This window comes from Loxodonta africana, chromosome 6, assembly GCF_030014295.1.
Source record: "Loxodonta africana isolate mLoxAfr1 chromosome 6, mLoxAfr1.hap2, whole genome shotgun sequence".
Taxonomy (NCBI): domain Eukaryota; kingdom Metazoa; phylum Chordata; class Mammalia; order Proboscidea; family Elephantidae; genus Loxodonta; species Loxodonta africana.
In genome coordinates, this window is record NC_087347.1 from 71,901,928 (window position 1) to 71,917,836 (window position 15,909).

At 37.1% G+C, this 15,909-nt stretch overlaps 1 protein-coding gene across 1 annotated transcript in view; it reads left to right on the forward strand.

Annotated features, from left to right (window-relative positions):
• Window positions 1-15,909, forward strand: part of CHN1 (chimerin 1) — a 219,418-nt gene that overhangs the window by 100,674 nt on the left and 102,835 nt on the right. The window contains exon 5 of the mRNA XM_064286970.1: window positions 3,934-4,047. Within this exon, the coding sequence (XP_064143040.1) occupies window positions 3,934-4,047 (114 nt within the window). The remainder of the gene's footprint in view (window positions 1-3,933; window positions 4,048-15,909) is intronic.

Consider the following 15,909-nt stretch of genomic DNA (forward strand, 5'->3'; position numbering starts at 1 on the left):
GGCTGTGGTCTTTGATCTTCATCAGTAAGTGCCTCAAGTCCTCTTCACTTTCCGCAAGTGAGGTTGTGTTATGTGCATATCACAGGTTGTTAATGAGTCTTCCACCAATCCTGACGCCATGTTCTTCATATAGTCCAGCTTCTCTGATTATTTGCTCAGCATATAGATTGAATAAGTATGGTGAAAGGATACAATCCTGATGTACACCTTTCCTGAGTTTAAGCCATGTAGTATCCCTTTGTTCTGTTTGAACAATTGCTTTTTGGTCTACATAAAGGTTCCACATGAGTTCTGGAATTTCCATTTGTTGCAGTGGGAATTATGATCCACACAGTCGAATGCCCTTGCAGAGCCAATAAAACACAGGTAAATGTCTCTCTGGTATTCTCTGCTTCCAGCCATGATCTGTCTGACGTCAGCAGTGATATCCCTCGTTCCACATCCTCCTCAGAATCTGGCTTTAATTTCTGACATTTCCCTGTTGATGTATTGCTGCATCCATTTTTTAATCATCTTCAGCAAAATTTTACTTGCTTGTGATATTAATAATATTGTTTGATAATTTCTGCATTATGTTGGATCACCTTTCTTTGGAATGGGCACAGATATGGATCTCTTCCAGTCAGTTGGCCAGGTAGCTATCTTCCACATTTCTTGGCATAGATGAGTGAGAGCTTACAGCATTGCCTCCATTTGCTGAAACATTTCAATTGATATTTCCTCAATCCCTGGAACCCTGTTTTCCACCAGTGCCTTCAGTGCAGCTTGGACTTATTCCTTCAGTACCATCGGTTCTTGACTATATGCTATCTCCTGAAATGGTTGAACGTTGACCAATTCTTTTTGGTATAGTGATTGTGTGTATTCCTTCCATCTTCTTTTGATGCTTCTGGCGTCATTCAGCATTTTGACCGTAGAATCCCTCAGTATTGCAACTTGAGGCTTGAATATTTTCATCAGTTCTTTCAGCTTGGGAAATGCTGAGTGTGTCCTTTCCTTTTGGTTTTGTAACTCTAGGTCTTTGCACATTTCATTATAATACTTTGTCTTCTTGAGCCACCCTTCAAAATCTTCTGTCCAGCTCTTAGACTTCATTATTTCTTCTGTTTGCTTTAGCTACTCTATGTTCAAGACAAGGTTCAGAGTATTTCTGACATCCATTGATCAAAACCATTGAAAGCTTCACCTTTTCACAGATTGGCTAGAAACTGTCAAATCACTGCGATTCTGCATTTTGAATTGTCTTTCTTAATAATTAGTAGTACAGGTTTTAGTAAAGACAATCAGGAGGGTCTTCATTTGTCCAACAAATCTTACTGTTCACTAAATGCTAATAAAAAAACATAAGAGTAGAAAGTATGTGGGTCATTTGTGCTCTGTTTATGATTTGTTTATTTGAAAAGTTCCCTAAAAGATGTTTTCCAAGATTGTCTTAGCTTCTGTCTTTATACCTCAGGGCCCAGTTGATAAGTCATTGTGAGTCCAGCTTCAGCTGGGTCACATTTTAGGACAGGGTATAATGCCTCCAATATTACATCCTACATCAGTTTCCAACTTTGCATTCTACTCATCAGTAATTGTCAATGCATCTTGATAGCATGTTTGATCAATTTCAGACTGCAGAAGTTAGGAAAAATCTTCAATTTCCTCATCTTTGGCGTTAGTGGTTGGTGCATAAATTTGAGTAATATTCATATTAACTGCTCTTCCTTGTAGGCGTATGAATATTATCCTGTCACTGACAGCGTTTTGCTTCAGGATAGAACTTGAAATGTTCTTTTTGGCAGTGAATGTGACACCATTCCTCTTCAATTTGTCATTCTCTGCCTAGTAGACCATGTGATTGTCCATTTCAAAATGCCGATACCGGTCCATTTCACTTATGCTTAGGATACCTTCTTTAGGATATCGATATTGTTAATTAAGCTGGGCTATTATTTGACTTAAAGGTGACTTCCAGGATACCAGTTTCAGCTAGGAGTTTAAGGTTAAAGAGTATCTTAGGACAATTATTTGGGTGGGCCACTTACAACCTCCATAGATCCAAAAGTCTGGATTCCACAAGAATTAAAATCTCCATTTCTTCGTAGTTACAGATATAATTTTGTAGTCTGATCTTTCCATTTAATGTTAATAGTGAGTATTTTTGTGTTTTATGAAACATACTGTAAAAATTTTAAACTCCTTAATATTTCTGATTTTTTTTTAAAAAAGAGAAATATAGCTCTTTGGGAAGAAAAAATAAAAATCACCTATAGTCACGTAATCATTTGTTTTTCATGACTTGAGATCATATCAGATAATAATATGCATAGCAAACATTTTTAAATTATTTTAAATCTATATAAATATAAAATTTGAAGACTTTTGTGAATGGCACTCAGACACTTCGGAATTGAGGGAAGAATGATTCGAATTTGAAAACCATTGACCTTCTTTATGGTTGTACCACGATTTATTTAGTCACTCTTCTGCTTTTGCATTTAGGTTGCTTTTAAACTTCCCTGTTAAAAGTAGTATGATAAGAAAGTTAGTGCAGAAAGCTTTTTCTGGGGTGGAAATTTTGGATCAGCTGGTATGAATAGTTTTAAGGTTCTTTAAATATCATTGTCAAGTTTTGTTCCAAAATGTGTTTCCTTCCGAGGGATATTCTTTTAAATTGAGTCATTTAAAAAAAAAAAAAAACAAACAGATATTAAAATATGCTAACTTCGTTAATTGATGTCATGGAACCTTAAAATATATACTAATAAACTAATCCAGTGTCTTCATTGCTAATATAGAGATAGTTTATCATATTCTTCCTTTCAGTACTCAGAGTCTGGGCCTGAGCCTGGACCTGGTTCCGAAAGACTGAGGAATTTATAGAGATAATAAATCCCAGGAACCCATTGTTATACCTGCCTGTTTTAACAGCCATGATTGGAACATACCTACCATGACCTGTTTTAAGACTTAAATTAAGAAAGACTGAACCACTACCGTGAGGAAAATGCCAAAAAAAAAAAAAAAATTGCTCTTTGCCCCCTAGTAAAGTTCCTAAATGATAAGGTACCATTTTAGGACCTTCTAAATATATCATTCCAAATTCATGTGACTTTTGTTTTGCTTTATGCCAGTAAAAGCTGCAGAGTTTCATTTGAGCCATCACTCTGTTCAGTTATCTTTAAGGAGATAATGTATGTGTAAGTTCTTGATAAGCCGTGAATCACCATATAGCTGTAAGGTGGTTTTATATTTTTAATATGATGATCAGCCACCACTGACATTTGTTTTCTTTTTCAGTGTTTTATGTCAGTGTTATAGATAAATCTGTTCATACAAAGAGTGTGTTATTTGTGTTTGTTCTTTCTGCTCCTTTTTTCTTTGTTAATCAAAGATAGGGTTTTAGCAGGGAGTGAAAGCAAGTATTACAGTTGTTTGCTTTTGGCTTGAGTATCCAGTAATGCCCATTATGCACATTATTGGGCAATCATGCCAATTAAGGGCAACCCAGGATCCTGGAAAATTGCCAACATAGACTGGAAGCCAAAATTTTGGAGCAGTGCCACTAGTGTGAAGAAAGGAAATGAGACACATTTCTGTACATTTTTTTAGTATGTCCATATGGTCAAATGGCTACATAAAAAAAAGGACTGTCCTCTCAAGAGAATGACTGATCTACCCTTAGATGGATGTGCATTTTGATTTTGTGGTTGTTAAGTGGATTGGGTAGCTACTTTGTTGCTGTTCTAGTCACCATCGAGAAGCTGGCCAGAGGCCAGGCCCAGAGAAATACAAGCGTAGTTAAGCACAACTGCTCCCAACCGCTCCCTTCCATTGTGGCAGTACTTTGTCTAGAAAACAACAGCAGAAGGTAGGGGGTTTTGTTTTATCTTGTTTTAATGAAAAAAGTAGAAAGCATACAGTTTCTGAATTGACTTTGTTTCTTAGGTTCCATGGCATGATCTCCAGAGAAGCAGCAGACCAGCTCTTGAGTGTGGCTGAGGGGAGCTACCTCATTCGGGAGAGCCAGCGTCAGCCAGGAACCTATACTTTGGCTTTAAGGTTGGTTGTGGACCTGTAATTATAACTGTGCTTCATTTAAAACCCTCTTAATAGGGGGTTTTAAATTTTAAAAGCATCCAGCATGTAATTGAATTGGTTCTTGTTTTCTTGGGGCCTAATTACCATTTTAATAGCTTTGAGACCTTTAAAAATTCCTCATGAATGGCAGCACTCAGCTTACTAATTAAGAATAGAAAAACCTTTAAAGCATTTTTATAGTAGCCGCTTCCTTCCACTGCATCTTACCCTTGTTTGCCGTTGCTCCTGCTGTGTCAGCTCCCATGTATTTCTTGAATAAGGAAGGGACTAAGAGAAAAGATCTTTGTGGCTTTCAGTTGAAGCAGCTTTTCTTGGGAGCTCTTGGCTCTTTCCAGTCAATGAATTTTGCCAAGCATTTTGACTGTTTTAGTTTGTACTCCAGTGCCCAGAACCAAATATTCCCATTAACCCTGCAATAATATAACAGTAATAACAATAACATGCTTATCCATTGAGCTTATCTCATGCCAGGCCTCTAACCTCTTTTAATCCTCACAACAACTTTTATGATGTATCTACTCTTACTATCCCCACTTTACAGATGAGGAAACAGAGGACGGAAAGGTTGAGTAACTTGGCCAAAGGTCACAGGTTTAGTAATTCATGGAGCTGGGATTTGGGCCCAAACACTCTGGCTTCAGAGACTGCACTCTAGTCACTCTACATTGCTGACTTTGCAGAGACTTGGAATAGTTATCCATTGTCTTTGTTCATTCTTCCGTATGCTTCTTCATGCATTCATTCATTCATTCTTGGAAGAGACGTAAGTAGCAACTTCCTAAGGAAGAGGTCAAAGAAATGATGTTTCTTTTGGTAGCCATAACCTTAAAAAGGATAAAAAGAATGAAAAGCTGATATTAGTGCTTACAACTCTAATACAATCATGTCTAACTCCTCCAAACACCTACGCCTGTGTGAGTGAACAGTTGTTAGTTGCTGTGGAGTTGAGTCCGAATCATGGCAGCCTTACACATAAACAGAATGAACATTGCCAGGTGCTGCTCCACCCTCATAGTTGTTGATAGGTTTGAGCCTGTTGTTGTAGCCACTGTTTCAACCCATCTCATGGAGGGTTTCCCTCGTTCTCGCTGACCCTCTGCTTTATCAAGCATGATGTCCTTTTCTAGTGATTGGTCTTTCCTGATGACATGTCCAAAGTAAGCCAGATGAAGTTGCACCATCCTCACTTCTAAGGAGCATTCTGGCTGTATTTCCTCAAAACCTGAGTGGTTTGTTCTTCTGGCAGTCCGTGGTATAGTCAATATTCTTTGCGAACACCACAATTCAAATGTATCAATTCTCCTTCCATTTTCCTTTTTCATTATCCAGTTTTCACATGCATATGGGGGGTTACTCTTATTTCTGACCACAAGATTTAACGTTAATCTTTATGATAAATAGGAATGAATTAATTTACTTATATTTAATATTGAATTCTGAATCAACTGCATACTTGGAGAATAGACTTGGTATGGGAGTTCATGGAAATTTGCTTTTTATGACAAATTATTAAGTGCAAATCAACCTTTAATTAATTAATTTTACAGCTCCTTGGGTTTAAATTGTGTTATGCAGGGAAGAAAACTAGGCTGGGAATTCAAATACATGTTAGTTTTGCCACTAACGAACTAGAACACGAATTTGGGGCAAATCACAGAATTTCTAGTAGTTGGTTTCTTCGTCTTCTTACTGCTAACATTTTATGATTATAAAATCAAAACCAAACCCATTGTTGTCGAGCTGACTGACTCATAGTGACCCTATAGGACAGTAGAACTGCCCCATAGGATTTCCAAGGCTGGGAATCTTTATAGAACCAGACTGCCACATCTTTCTCCCATGGAGGCGCTGGTGGATTCGAACTGTCCACCTTTTGGTTAGCAACTTGGGCTCTTAATCACTGAAACTCCAGGGCTCCTTAATGATTATTAAAACAAAAAAAACAGTTGCCGTCAAGTTGATTCCAACTCATAGCGACCTCCAAGGAGCACCTGGTGGATTTGAACTGCCAGCCTTTTGCTTAGCAGCCATAGCACTTAACCACTATGCCACCAGGGTTTCCCTTTGTGACTATAAACCCACTCCGACCCATTATAGGAGTCTGCAAATAATCTCATCATCTGAGTGTCTGAGGTAATAAGCCTTGATGTAAAGGCCAGTGAATAAGGAGGAAGGAGTTGTGGTAAGTGGAGGGAGAGAAATCTATCTAACACTGTCTTCTTTCTCCTTCCTTGTCTTTCCTACCTCTCTCCAAGATCACATGGTTAATGAGTGGAATTTGAACTCAGTTCTGCCTCATTGCCAAGTTTAGGTACTTTCCATTACACAATATTGCCTTTCAAGTTGTAACATGGCCGTCATGCAGTTTTCGCTGGCTGACAAACAACCTAGGGCCAAGGACTTAATTTGGAGAAATGCAGCACCCAAAAACTCCAAGTTCTTCGTCATTCCTGCCCTCTTCCCCTCTCTCATGCTGCTCATGACTCTAAGTTTATAATCACTTCCCACCGACTGTGGTGCTATAAGTCCTAAAATAGAAATTGGAAAATAGATGGACATAAAATTGATGGGAACATTTTTAACTTATAGGTCTAGGATGACATACAGCCTTTTTTTTTTTTTTTTTTTTTGTCATTGAAAATCACCGTAAAATCATTACATGGAAAAGAAATAGTGGGCACAAGAGGCTGTGGTGGGGGTAGAGAAAGGAATTTGCAAATACGCACTGTAATTTATGTGCAGAAATTTGACCTTTTCCTTGTTTTGAACTAGGTGTGTGTTGAGGGGTATTAAACAGAGTAGACGTAGAGGTTGTATTGGCGTATCTATTACTCTTTTCTGGTACCGTTTCAGCTGATGTCTCTCCCAATTCACATCGATTTGTTTTTAACGTAATGAACAATCTATTTGGAGACACCCAGTTTGTCTCGTCAGTAGCAATAATTGTTCACTATACTGTGGCAACCAGTGGCTCCAAAAATAGGAATTAGGCATAAGTCCTTGAACTCAGGTTGTTCCGTAGGCATGTCAACCTCAGTACGTCCAGAGTAGAACTCCCGCTTTTCCTCCCACGTATGCTGTAACATCTGTATGCCCTGTATTAGCTTGTGCCACTGTTGTCTAATCAGTTCCATAAGAAAGAAGCCAAGTCATCATTTTTCATTTTTCCCTAAGGGCTATTTTAAGACCTGTATATGCCCCAGCACCATTGGTGCAATGGTTAAAGCACTTGAATGGTAACCAAAAGGTTGACGGTTCAAACTCACCAGCAGCTCCATGGGAGAAAGGTGTGGCAGTCTGCATCTGGAAAGATTCCCAGCCTTGGAAACCCTATGAGCAGTTCTCCCCTGCACTATAGGGTCTCTATACATCGGAATCGACTCGACAGCAATGGGTAGCTTATATCATATCAAACAGTGTATGCTACATTTAATATATATTGTTTTTTGTTAAGGTTGTTTAGAATTGTTTTTTGTAATTTTGCTTTTGAAGTTAATTTTAGTTTTGTAGGTTTTCTTTTGCATTTTGGAGCTACACTTTTTTTTTTTTTTCCATGTTTCAAACATTTTTATACATCCTGGAAAGCAGTAGGTACTATGCCAGTATTGGCCTAATGGTTAAGAGGACTTTTTTCCTTGCTCATCTCCCACAGCCAAACCCAGCAAAGTAATTTATTAAGTGTATCTCAAATATTTCCCTTACTTTTCTTCTCCAAGTCACTTCCTGAGCTAGTTCAGTCACTGTGTGGCCTGCTTGTTCCCTCCAATGTGTGCTTCACAGTAACATAAATGATCAGTCTTAAAATCTTAACATCTGATGCAGTGATCTGCAAGGTGCAGTATTGAGTAGGGCACCAGGTTTCAAACAACACACCTCCCTTCATCACTGACATCTCCCCCTCACCTCTGGGCAGAGGGCCTTAATCTTCCACTGAGAATGTTTGTGTATAATCAGAGGTGATATTTAGAGGAATGTTATTATATTGTGCTGTCATAGTGTCAGTTTTCTGCAGTCATGCAGGAGGTTCTCAGTACATGGCATATAAGGTCTTTTATGGTTAAGGTCTGACTTTCATCTTCTGCATCTTCTCCCACGCCCCATATCATCTTGAATTCCAGTCCAGGCCTTGTCTGACTTTGCTGCCTTTGCTTGTATTGAGTCCTTGGTTCTGGAAAAATGGTAGCTGCTCAGTGAAAGTTTATTGTACAAAGGGAACCTATAGACAGGCACCCATATGGTTTCAATGTGTCATTGAAATCATGATGTGCTAGCCCAGGCACAGGATCTCATGAACTTTTTCAAGGTGACTTTGGGTTTTTTCTGTATTTTGGTTTTGACAATGCTTAGATTAATGAAATAGCATAATAAATATCACTTATGAGTAACCTAAAATAATTTAAAAGGTTTGATTGATAACTTTTTTCCTTATGGTTTTCATAGTCTTACAACTAACCCTTTAAAAAATATTTTACAAAGCTTTATATGATTTTTTCACTAGAAGAAAAAATTCTCTTTTTAGTTTCAGTGCTGTATGGAGTGACAAATGAAGACATACGGTTAACCCATTTTTTTAAATTATCCTTATTATTAAATATTATCATACCATAACTGTCATGTACCCAACATACATTTTAAGAAAACACCCATTACCTTTGGAATCCCCTGTGTACTGTGTGCCCCCCCGCTGCCATCCTGCTTCCCCCTGTTCCACACAGAGGCAGTCTTATCCTGAATTTTGTGGTTGTCATTCCCTTGCTTTTCTTTCTAAGCTTATAAGTTTGTATCCCTACGTAATCTATTTTTATTTGCTTCTGAATTTCAAATAAATAGAATATGTTTCTGAGATTTATCTTTGATATAGTAGACACACACACACAAAAATCCTATTCCCTTTGAGTCAATTCAACTCATAGCGACCCTATAGGACAGGGTAGAACTGCCCCATAGGGTTTTCAAGGTGCAGCTGGTGGATTCAAACTGCCGATTGTTTGGTTAACAGCCTGAACTCTTAACCACTGCGCCACTAGAGCTCTGATAGAGCACATGGCTATGATTAATTTATTTTTACTACTATGTAACAATCCATTAATTAAATATACTATAATTTATATCCATACTGCTATTGCTGGACATCTGGGTGGCTTCTAGGTTGGAGCTTTTATAAACAGCTCTAATCTTGTACATGTATCCTGGTACACTTGTGTAAGAATTTCTCTATTATATTTACTTAGAAGTAGAACTGCTCAGTCAGAGTGTATACATCTTTTGCTTTATTAGATGTCTTAGTTATCTAGTGCTGCTATAACAGAAATACCACAAGTGGATGCCATCAACAAACAGGAATTTATTTTCTCACAGTCTAGTAGGATAGAAGTCCAAATTAAGGGTATCAGCTCCAGAGGAAGGGTTTTTCTCTCTGTCGGCTCTGGAGAAATGTCCTTTTCATCAATCTTCCTGGGAACTAGGAGCTTCTCCACGCAGGAACCCTGGGTCCAAAGGACACCTTCTGCTCCAGGTGCTTCCTTCTTGGTGGCCTGAGGTCCCCTCCCACCCCCTTACTTCCCTTTGCTTTTATTGCTTGTTAGATAAAAGGTGGTACAGACCACACCCCAGGGAAACTCCCTTTACATTGAATCAGGGATGTGACCTGATGGGTGTTACATCCCACCCTAATCCTCTTTAACATAATCCAATATTGCCTTATTAACCACAGGCAGAGATTAGGATTTACAACACATAGGAAAATTATATCAATCATAAAATGGAGGAAAACCAACTGGGAATCGTGGCCTAACCAAGTTGACACATATTTTGGGGGGACACAATTCAATCTACGACATTAGATAATACCAATTTTTTTCCAAAGTAGTTGTGCTAACATATACTCTACAATAGCGCATGAGAGTTTCTTTTGTTTCCCTTTCATACTTGCACTTAATACTGTCAGACTTCAACTTTTACCAATCTGATGTTGTCTGGTGATTAATTTGTATGTCTCCCTTCCTAACAAGGTTCGTCATCTTTTCGTACATTAATAGACCATTCGTATTTTCTCTTCTGGGAAATCCTTTTCAAACCCTTTGCCTTTACTTCTGTTGTGTTATACAGCTTTTTCTTGTTTATTCATAACAGCTATTTGTTCTTGGTACTAATTGTTTGGTTATGTATAAATTGAAATGTCTTCTACAGATTTGTGGTGGTCTTTTATTCCTATTTATGGTGTTCTTAAGTTTTTAATTTTAGCTCAAGTACATATTCCATTTATAGTAGATGTAATTATGGATACATTTGGGTTTAAAATATTGCCTTATTATTTATTTCCTATTTGACCCTCCTGTTTTATGTTTTCCTTTTCTTTCTTTTGTTGTCTTACTTTAGATAAATCAATTTTTTTAATTATTCCTTTTTTTTTTATATATATATTAACTTAAGAGCTATCTTTTGATAGTTAGAGATTAAGACCTGTGTTCTTATAGCAAAAAAGCCAAACCCGTTGCTGCTGAGCCAATTACAACTCGTAGTGACCTTATAAGACAGAATAGAACTGCCCTATAGTTTCCAAGGAGCTTGGTGGATTCAGATTGCCAACATTTTGGTTAGCAGCCAAGTTCTTAACCACTGTGCTACCAGAGCTCCACTATATTTTACTACTTTCCTAATGCTAGACCCTCAGAACACTTTAGTTCTTCCTTACTATTTTCGGGTATTTTATATCTGCATATATTGTAGACCCCACAAGACCTAATTATATTTTGAATAGTTAATATTTAGTATTTATATTCACCGATATATTTACCCCTTTTATTGCTCTTTATTCCTTCTTGCAATTTTGTGTTTACTTTGGCATTATGTTTTTTCTGCCTAAAAAATTCCTTTTAGTATTTCTCTTACTGTAGGTTTGCTCTTTTCTGACTTTCTGACTTTTTTCTCTCTGAACTTCAGTTGGAATATTTTCTATTTATCTTTCAGTTCATTAGTCCTATCTTTTGCTATTTCTGATCTGCTGTTAAACCCATCTGCTGAGTTTCTAATTTCAGATATTGTTATTTAGTTCTAGAATTTAACTTCACTTTTTTCTTTAGATTCTAATTCTGTAATGAAATTCTAATTCAGTTTTCTCCATATTTTTGTCTATTTTCTTGAACTATAACCTATCAAAACAGTTGCTGGCTATAAATTACTGTTATGCTATGAATCACATAAACACTGTACCATGAATTCTTTGCTGTTGTTGACAGTATACAGAGCAAAACATGGCACCAGTTCAACAGTTTCTATGGTTGGATTATTTGCCTTTTTGTTAAGTTACTGAAGTTTGACATACATCTTTGTTACTAGGATCTTGTCCGATATATGGTTTCCAAAGATATTCTCCCAGTTGGTCTTTTCACTTTTTTGGTAGTCTTTTGATGAACAAAAGCTTTTAATTTTTATGAGGTCCCATTTATTTTGTCTTTTGCTCTTTGTACTTTTATTATATTAGATAATCCATTGTTAAAAGCTAGGCAAGACAGCATTCACCCTGCATTTTCATGTAAGAATTTTATAGTTTTAGTCTACATTTAGGTCCTTAATCCATTTTGAATTTGTTTTTGTGTATGGTATGAGGCATGGATCCTGTTTCATTTTTCTGCATGTGGAAATCCAGTTTTCCCAGCACCATATATTGAAGAAACTCTTCTTTCCCCATCAAATGGACTTAGCACCCTTGTCAAAAATCAGTTGATCATAGATGTGTGGGTTTATTTCTGGACTGTAAATTGTGTTTTGATGATGTTCTTTTGCCTGTAATACTCTAAAAATTTGATTTAAAATACTGTTTTCCGAAATGACTTTAAAATAATTCGGTATTTTAAAGATGAGATGAAAAACTTAGTTATGTTAATGATTTTAGCTCAGTGAAATCCATATAGTACTTTTGACTAACATATATCCTTAAAATATTTATCTCGGTGTGTCACTAATATTTGTCAAGGCCTCTCTTGGAAGTTAGTGGCTTGGTCTTTATTGTCAAATTGGGTAATTAAAATAATTCCCCAGATAAGTGAGTCATCAAAAACAACAGCGTTTTTTGAACTTCTGTATTTGGCTAGGTACTATCCAAGTGGGTCAAGAAAGAAGACATTTGAGGGCTCTTAAACATAGTCTAGGAGTTTACCAGATAGGACGGTGTATATGATGAAAGTGAGCATTTGGGGAAGAACAAGCGGCCAAGCTAGGGACATGTGGCACAGCATGGAGCATTTGATGTATGGTAGGCTGCTTGTGGGCGGGGGCAGGAAACTTAGGTGTGCCAGGAAGCTCTGGTATTTCATGCCTAAGAATTTAGACTTTATCTGTAGGAAATGGAGAATCACTCAAGGCTTTAAAAAAAAAAAGAGTGATGGCTACATGTGCAACTTAGAAAGATCATTGGGGGAACAATAATACGGTGAGGAGAAAGGGTGGTGGGAACTAAGTTGTACCAGAATTATTGAGGTAATCAGTTTTCTTTTGGCTATGGAGAACTGATTTTTAAAAGAGTTTCAAGAGTACAGATTTTTAATGGCTCACTCTGAGGAGAAATGCTAAATTTGGTAACTCTAGAGACATTTCTGTTGAATCTGACTCATCTTCTCTAAATTGGGAGAAGCACATGGTGACATATATACGAGATTCTTAAAATCTTTAAATCCTGTATCCAGGTATTCTGGGACATGTTTGGACACATTCTAGAGCATGACTTATACACACAGTTCTTGGCACATTCCTGTTGCTTTTATGCTGATCATTAAGATAAAAAGTATTTGGAAAAATTTCAGGTAATAGAGAATAAATGAGAACTTAAAAACTAAAAAAGCATAATGTTTGGTCATATTTTTTATATTTTCTTTAAATATATGTCACATTTCTTGTTTGATAAATTCTGAAAGATAATATAGCCTGTGTTAATCGAGAAATAAAATTCATTATTCAGAACAGTTTGTGTAAAATAGTACTATTTATATAAAACTATAAATCTGTGGGTATATATGTAAGTAAAAGTAAAGAGGTTTAAAAGGATGATCACAAAATATTCATAGAGATCATCTCTGAGTGATGAACTTAAAGGTGATTTTACTCCTTTGTACCTTTCTAAGTTGCTTGATTATTTTTTCAATGCATGAATATCATTTTAACAATTAGAGAAAAAAATGAATAGAGTTATTTCCATTTTGAGAAGAAATGAAGATGCTAGCTGCAACTTTGGGTCAAAATGAAAGACAGTGCCTCCTAAATCTCTGGAGATTTGACTATAAACTGAATATACCAACTTATTTAAATAATTCATTAGAAGAAGGATTGGTCAGCCTTGGGAACAATAAATTGAAAGTCATGTTACAAAGGCCAGTGTTCCATTGTCCATCCAGGGTCAAGTTTGGGAGTTTTGGTCAATACTGGAAGTGTTTAGGGAGATGGTTTCAAGCAGCCATTTTGGTCTCCCTGCCAGTAAGCTTAATCAGTTGGGTTTCATTCCTGCAACATCTCTGAGAGCCTATAGGTATTGTTAATAGGGGCATGTTGCAGTCCCAGACTCATTTGAGCATGAGATCCTCTTCTCATGGTGTATCTCTGTGAAACACCCTTTGAGAAAAATTCCATGTAGACCTTTGATTCATTCATTGCCTCTTGCTCTGGACTCTACCCTCACCAAGTAACCTTCTGATTAATGGCTTCCCTTCTGTGATCTGTGCACAGTGAGAGAAAACTTGAGATACAGAAAAACCAAACCCCTTGCCATCAAATCGATACTGACTCATAGAGATCCTGTAGGACAGGGCAGAACTGCCCCACAGGGTTTCCGAGGATCGACTGGTGGATTCAAACTGCCACCCTATTGGTTAGCAGCTGAACTCAACCACTGCATCACCATATTAAGAGCCTGTGAGTTACTTTTTGTTTTCACTTAATAAATTAGAATTAAATGCTGGGAGTAGAGGGGGGGGCGAAAAGAAGAAAATCTACCACATCTTTTTTGTTTGGCAAGTTCACATAGATATTTTTGACCAATGAAACTACCTATCCTGTGGCAAAGTTTCCACTACAGAATTGCAACTTTTTTTTCTTACTTTATTTGCAAGCATGACTTTCACATGTTCTTGCACGGTCCTCTTTTTTCAAACAGCTTTATAGAGGTATAATTCATATACCAATTCACCCATTTAAAGTGCACAATACAGTAGTTTTCAGTACATTACCAAAGTTCTGCATCCATCACCATAATCAATTTTAGAACATTTAATCACTTCAGAAACTCCATAACCATTGGCAGTCACACCACAAACCAAAAAAAAACCATTGCTGTCGAATTCATTCAAACTCATAGCAACCCTATAGGACAGAGTAGAACTTCCCCATAGGGTTTCCAAGGAGTGCCTGGTGGATTCAAACTGCCAACCTTTTGGTTAGCAGCCGTAGCTCTTAACCACTATACTACCAAGGTTTCCAGTCACTCCGCATTAAGCCCCAATTCTCCTAGCCCTAGGCAACCACTACTTTTGTCTCTATAGATTTGCCTGTATTGGACATTCCATGTACCTGGAATCATACAACATCTGATCTTTTGTGACTAGCTTCTTTCTCTTAGCATAACATTTTCTAGATTTATTCATGTTGTAGAGTGTATCAGTACTTCATTCCTTTTTATTGACAAATAACAGGCTATTGTATGAATATACCACATTTTGTTTATCCATTAATCAGCTGATAGACATTTGGGTTGTTTCAGCTTTTTGACTATTATGTATAATGCTGCTGTGAATATTTGTGCACAAGTTTTTATTTTTCTGGATATGTACCTAGAAGTGAAATTGCTGGCTCATATGGTCCCTGGGTGGTACAAATGGTTAATGCACTCTACTCCTAACCAAAAGGTTGGAGGTTCAAGTCCACCCAGAGACACCTCAGAAGAAAGGCTTGACCATTTATTTCCAAAAAATCAGCCCTCGAATACCTTGTGGAGCACAGTATATACTCTGACATACATGGGGTCTCCATAAGTCACTCGATGGCAACTGATTTTTATGGTAATTGCCGAATTAGTGTCCAAACTAGCTGCACCGTTTTATAATCCCACCAGCAATACATAAAGATTCTCGGTTTTCAGTATCCTTGCCAACACTTGTTATCTGTCATTTTGATTATAGCCATCTAGAATGGCTGTGAATCTGTTTCGAGATAAACAGAATCAGTAGGGGAGACATATATACACATATATAGGTCTTCATATATTATGTATGTGTATAATATATATAATTTCTTTTTATGTATAATATATATAAAGAGATTTATTTTAAGGAATTGAGTCACATGATTGTGGAGGCTGGTAAATTTAAAATCTGTAGGGCAACCCAGGAAGAGTTGATGCTGCAGTCTTGAGGAAGAATTTCTTCTCCAGGAAACCAGTTTTTGCTCTAAAGGCCTTCCAGCTGATTGGATGAGGCTCAACCACATTATTGAGGGCAATTTCCTTTATTTTATAGTCAACTGATTGTAGATGTTAACCATCTAAAAAATACTTTCACACTAACACTTAGAGTAGTGTTTGATTAAATAACTGAGTGCTTTATAGCCTAGACAGGAGGCCTGGTTGCACAATGGTTAAGAGCTTAGCTGCTAACCAAAAGGTCAGCAGTTCAAATCCACTACCCACTCCTTGGAAACCCTGTGGTGCAGTTCTGTTGTGCCCTATAGGGTCACTATGAGTCAGAATCAACTTGACGGCAACAGGTTTAAATTTTTTGTTTGTTTTTTAATAACCTAGCTAAGTTGACACATAAAAGTAACCATCACACTATTCTAGTG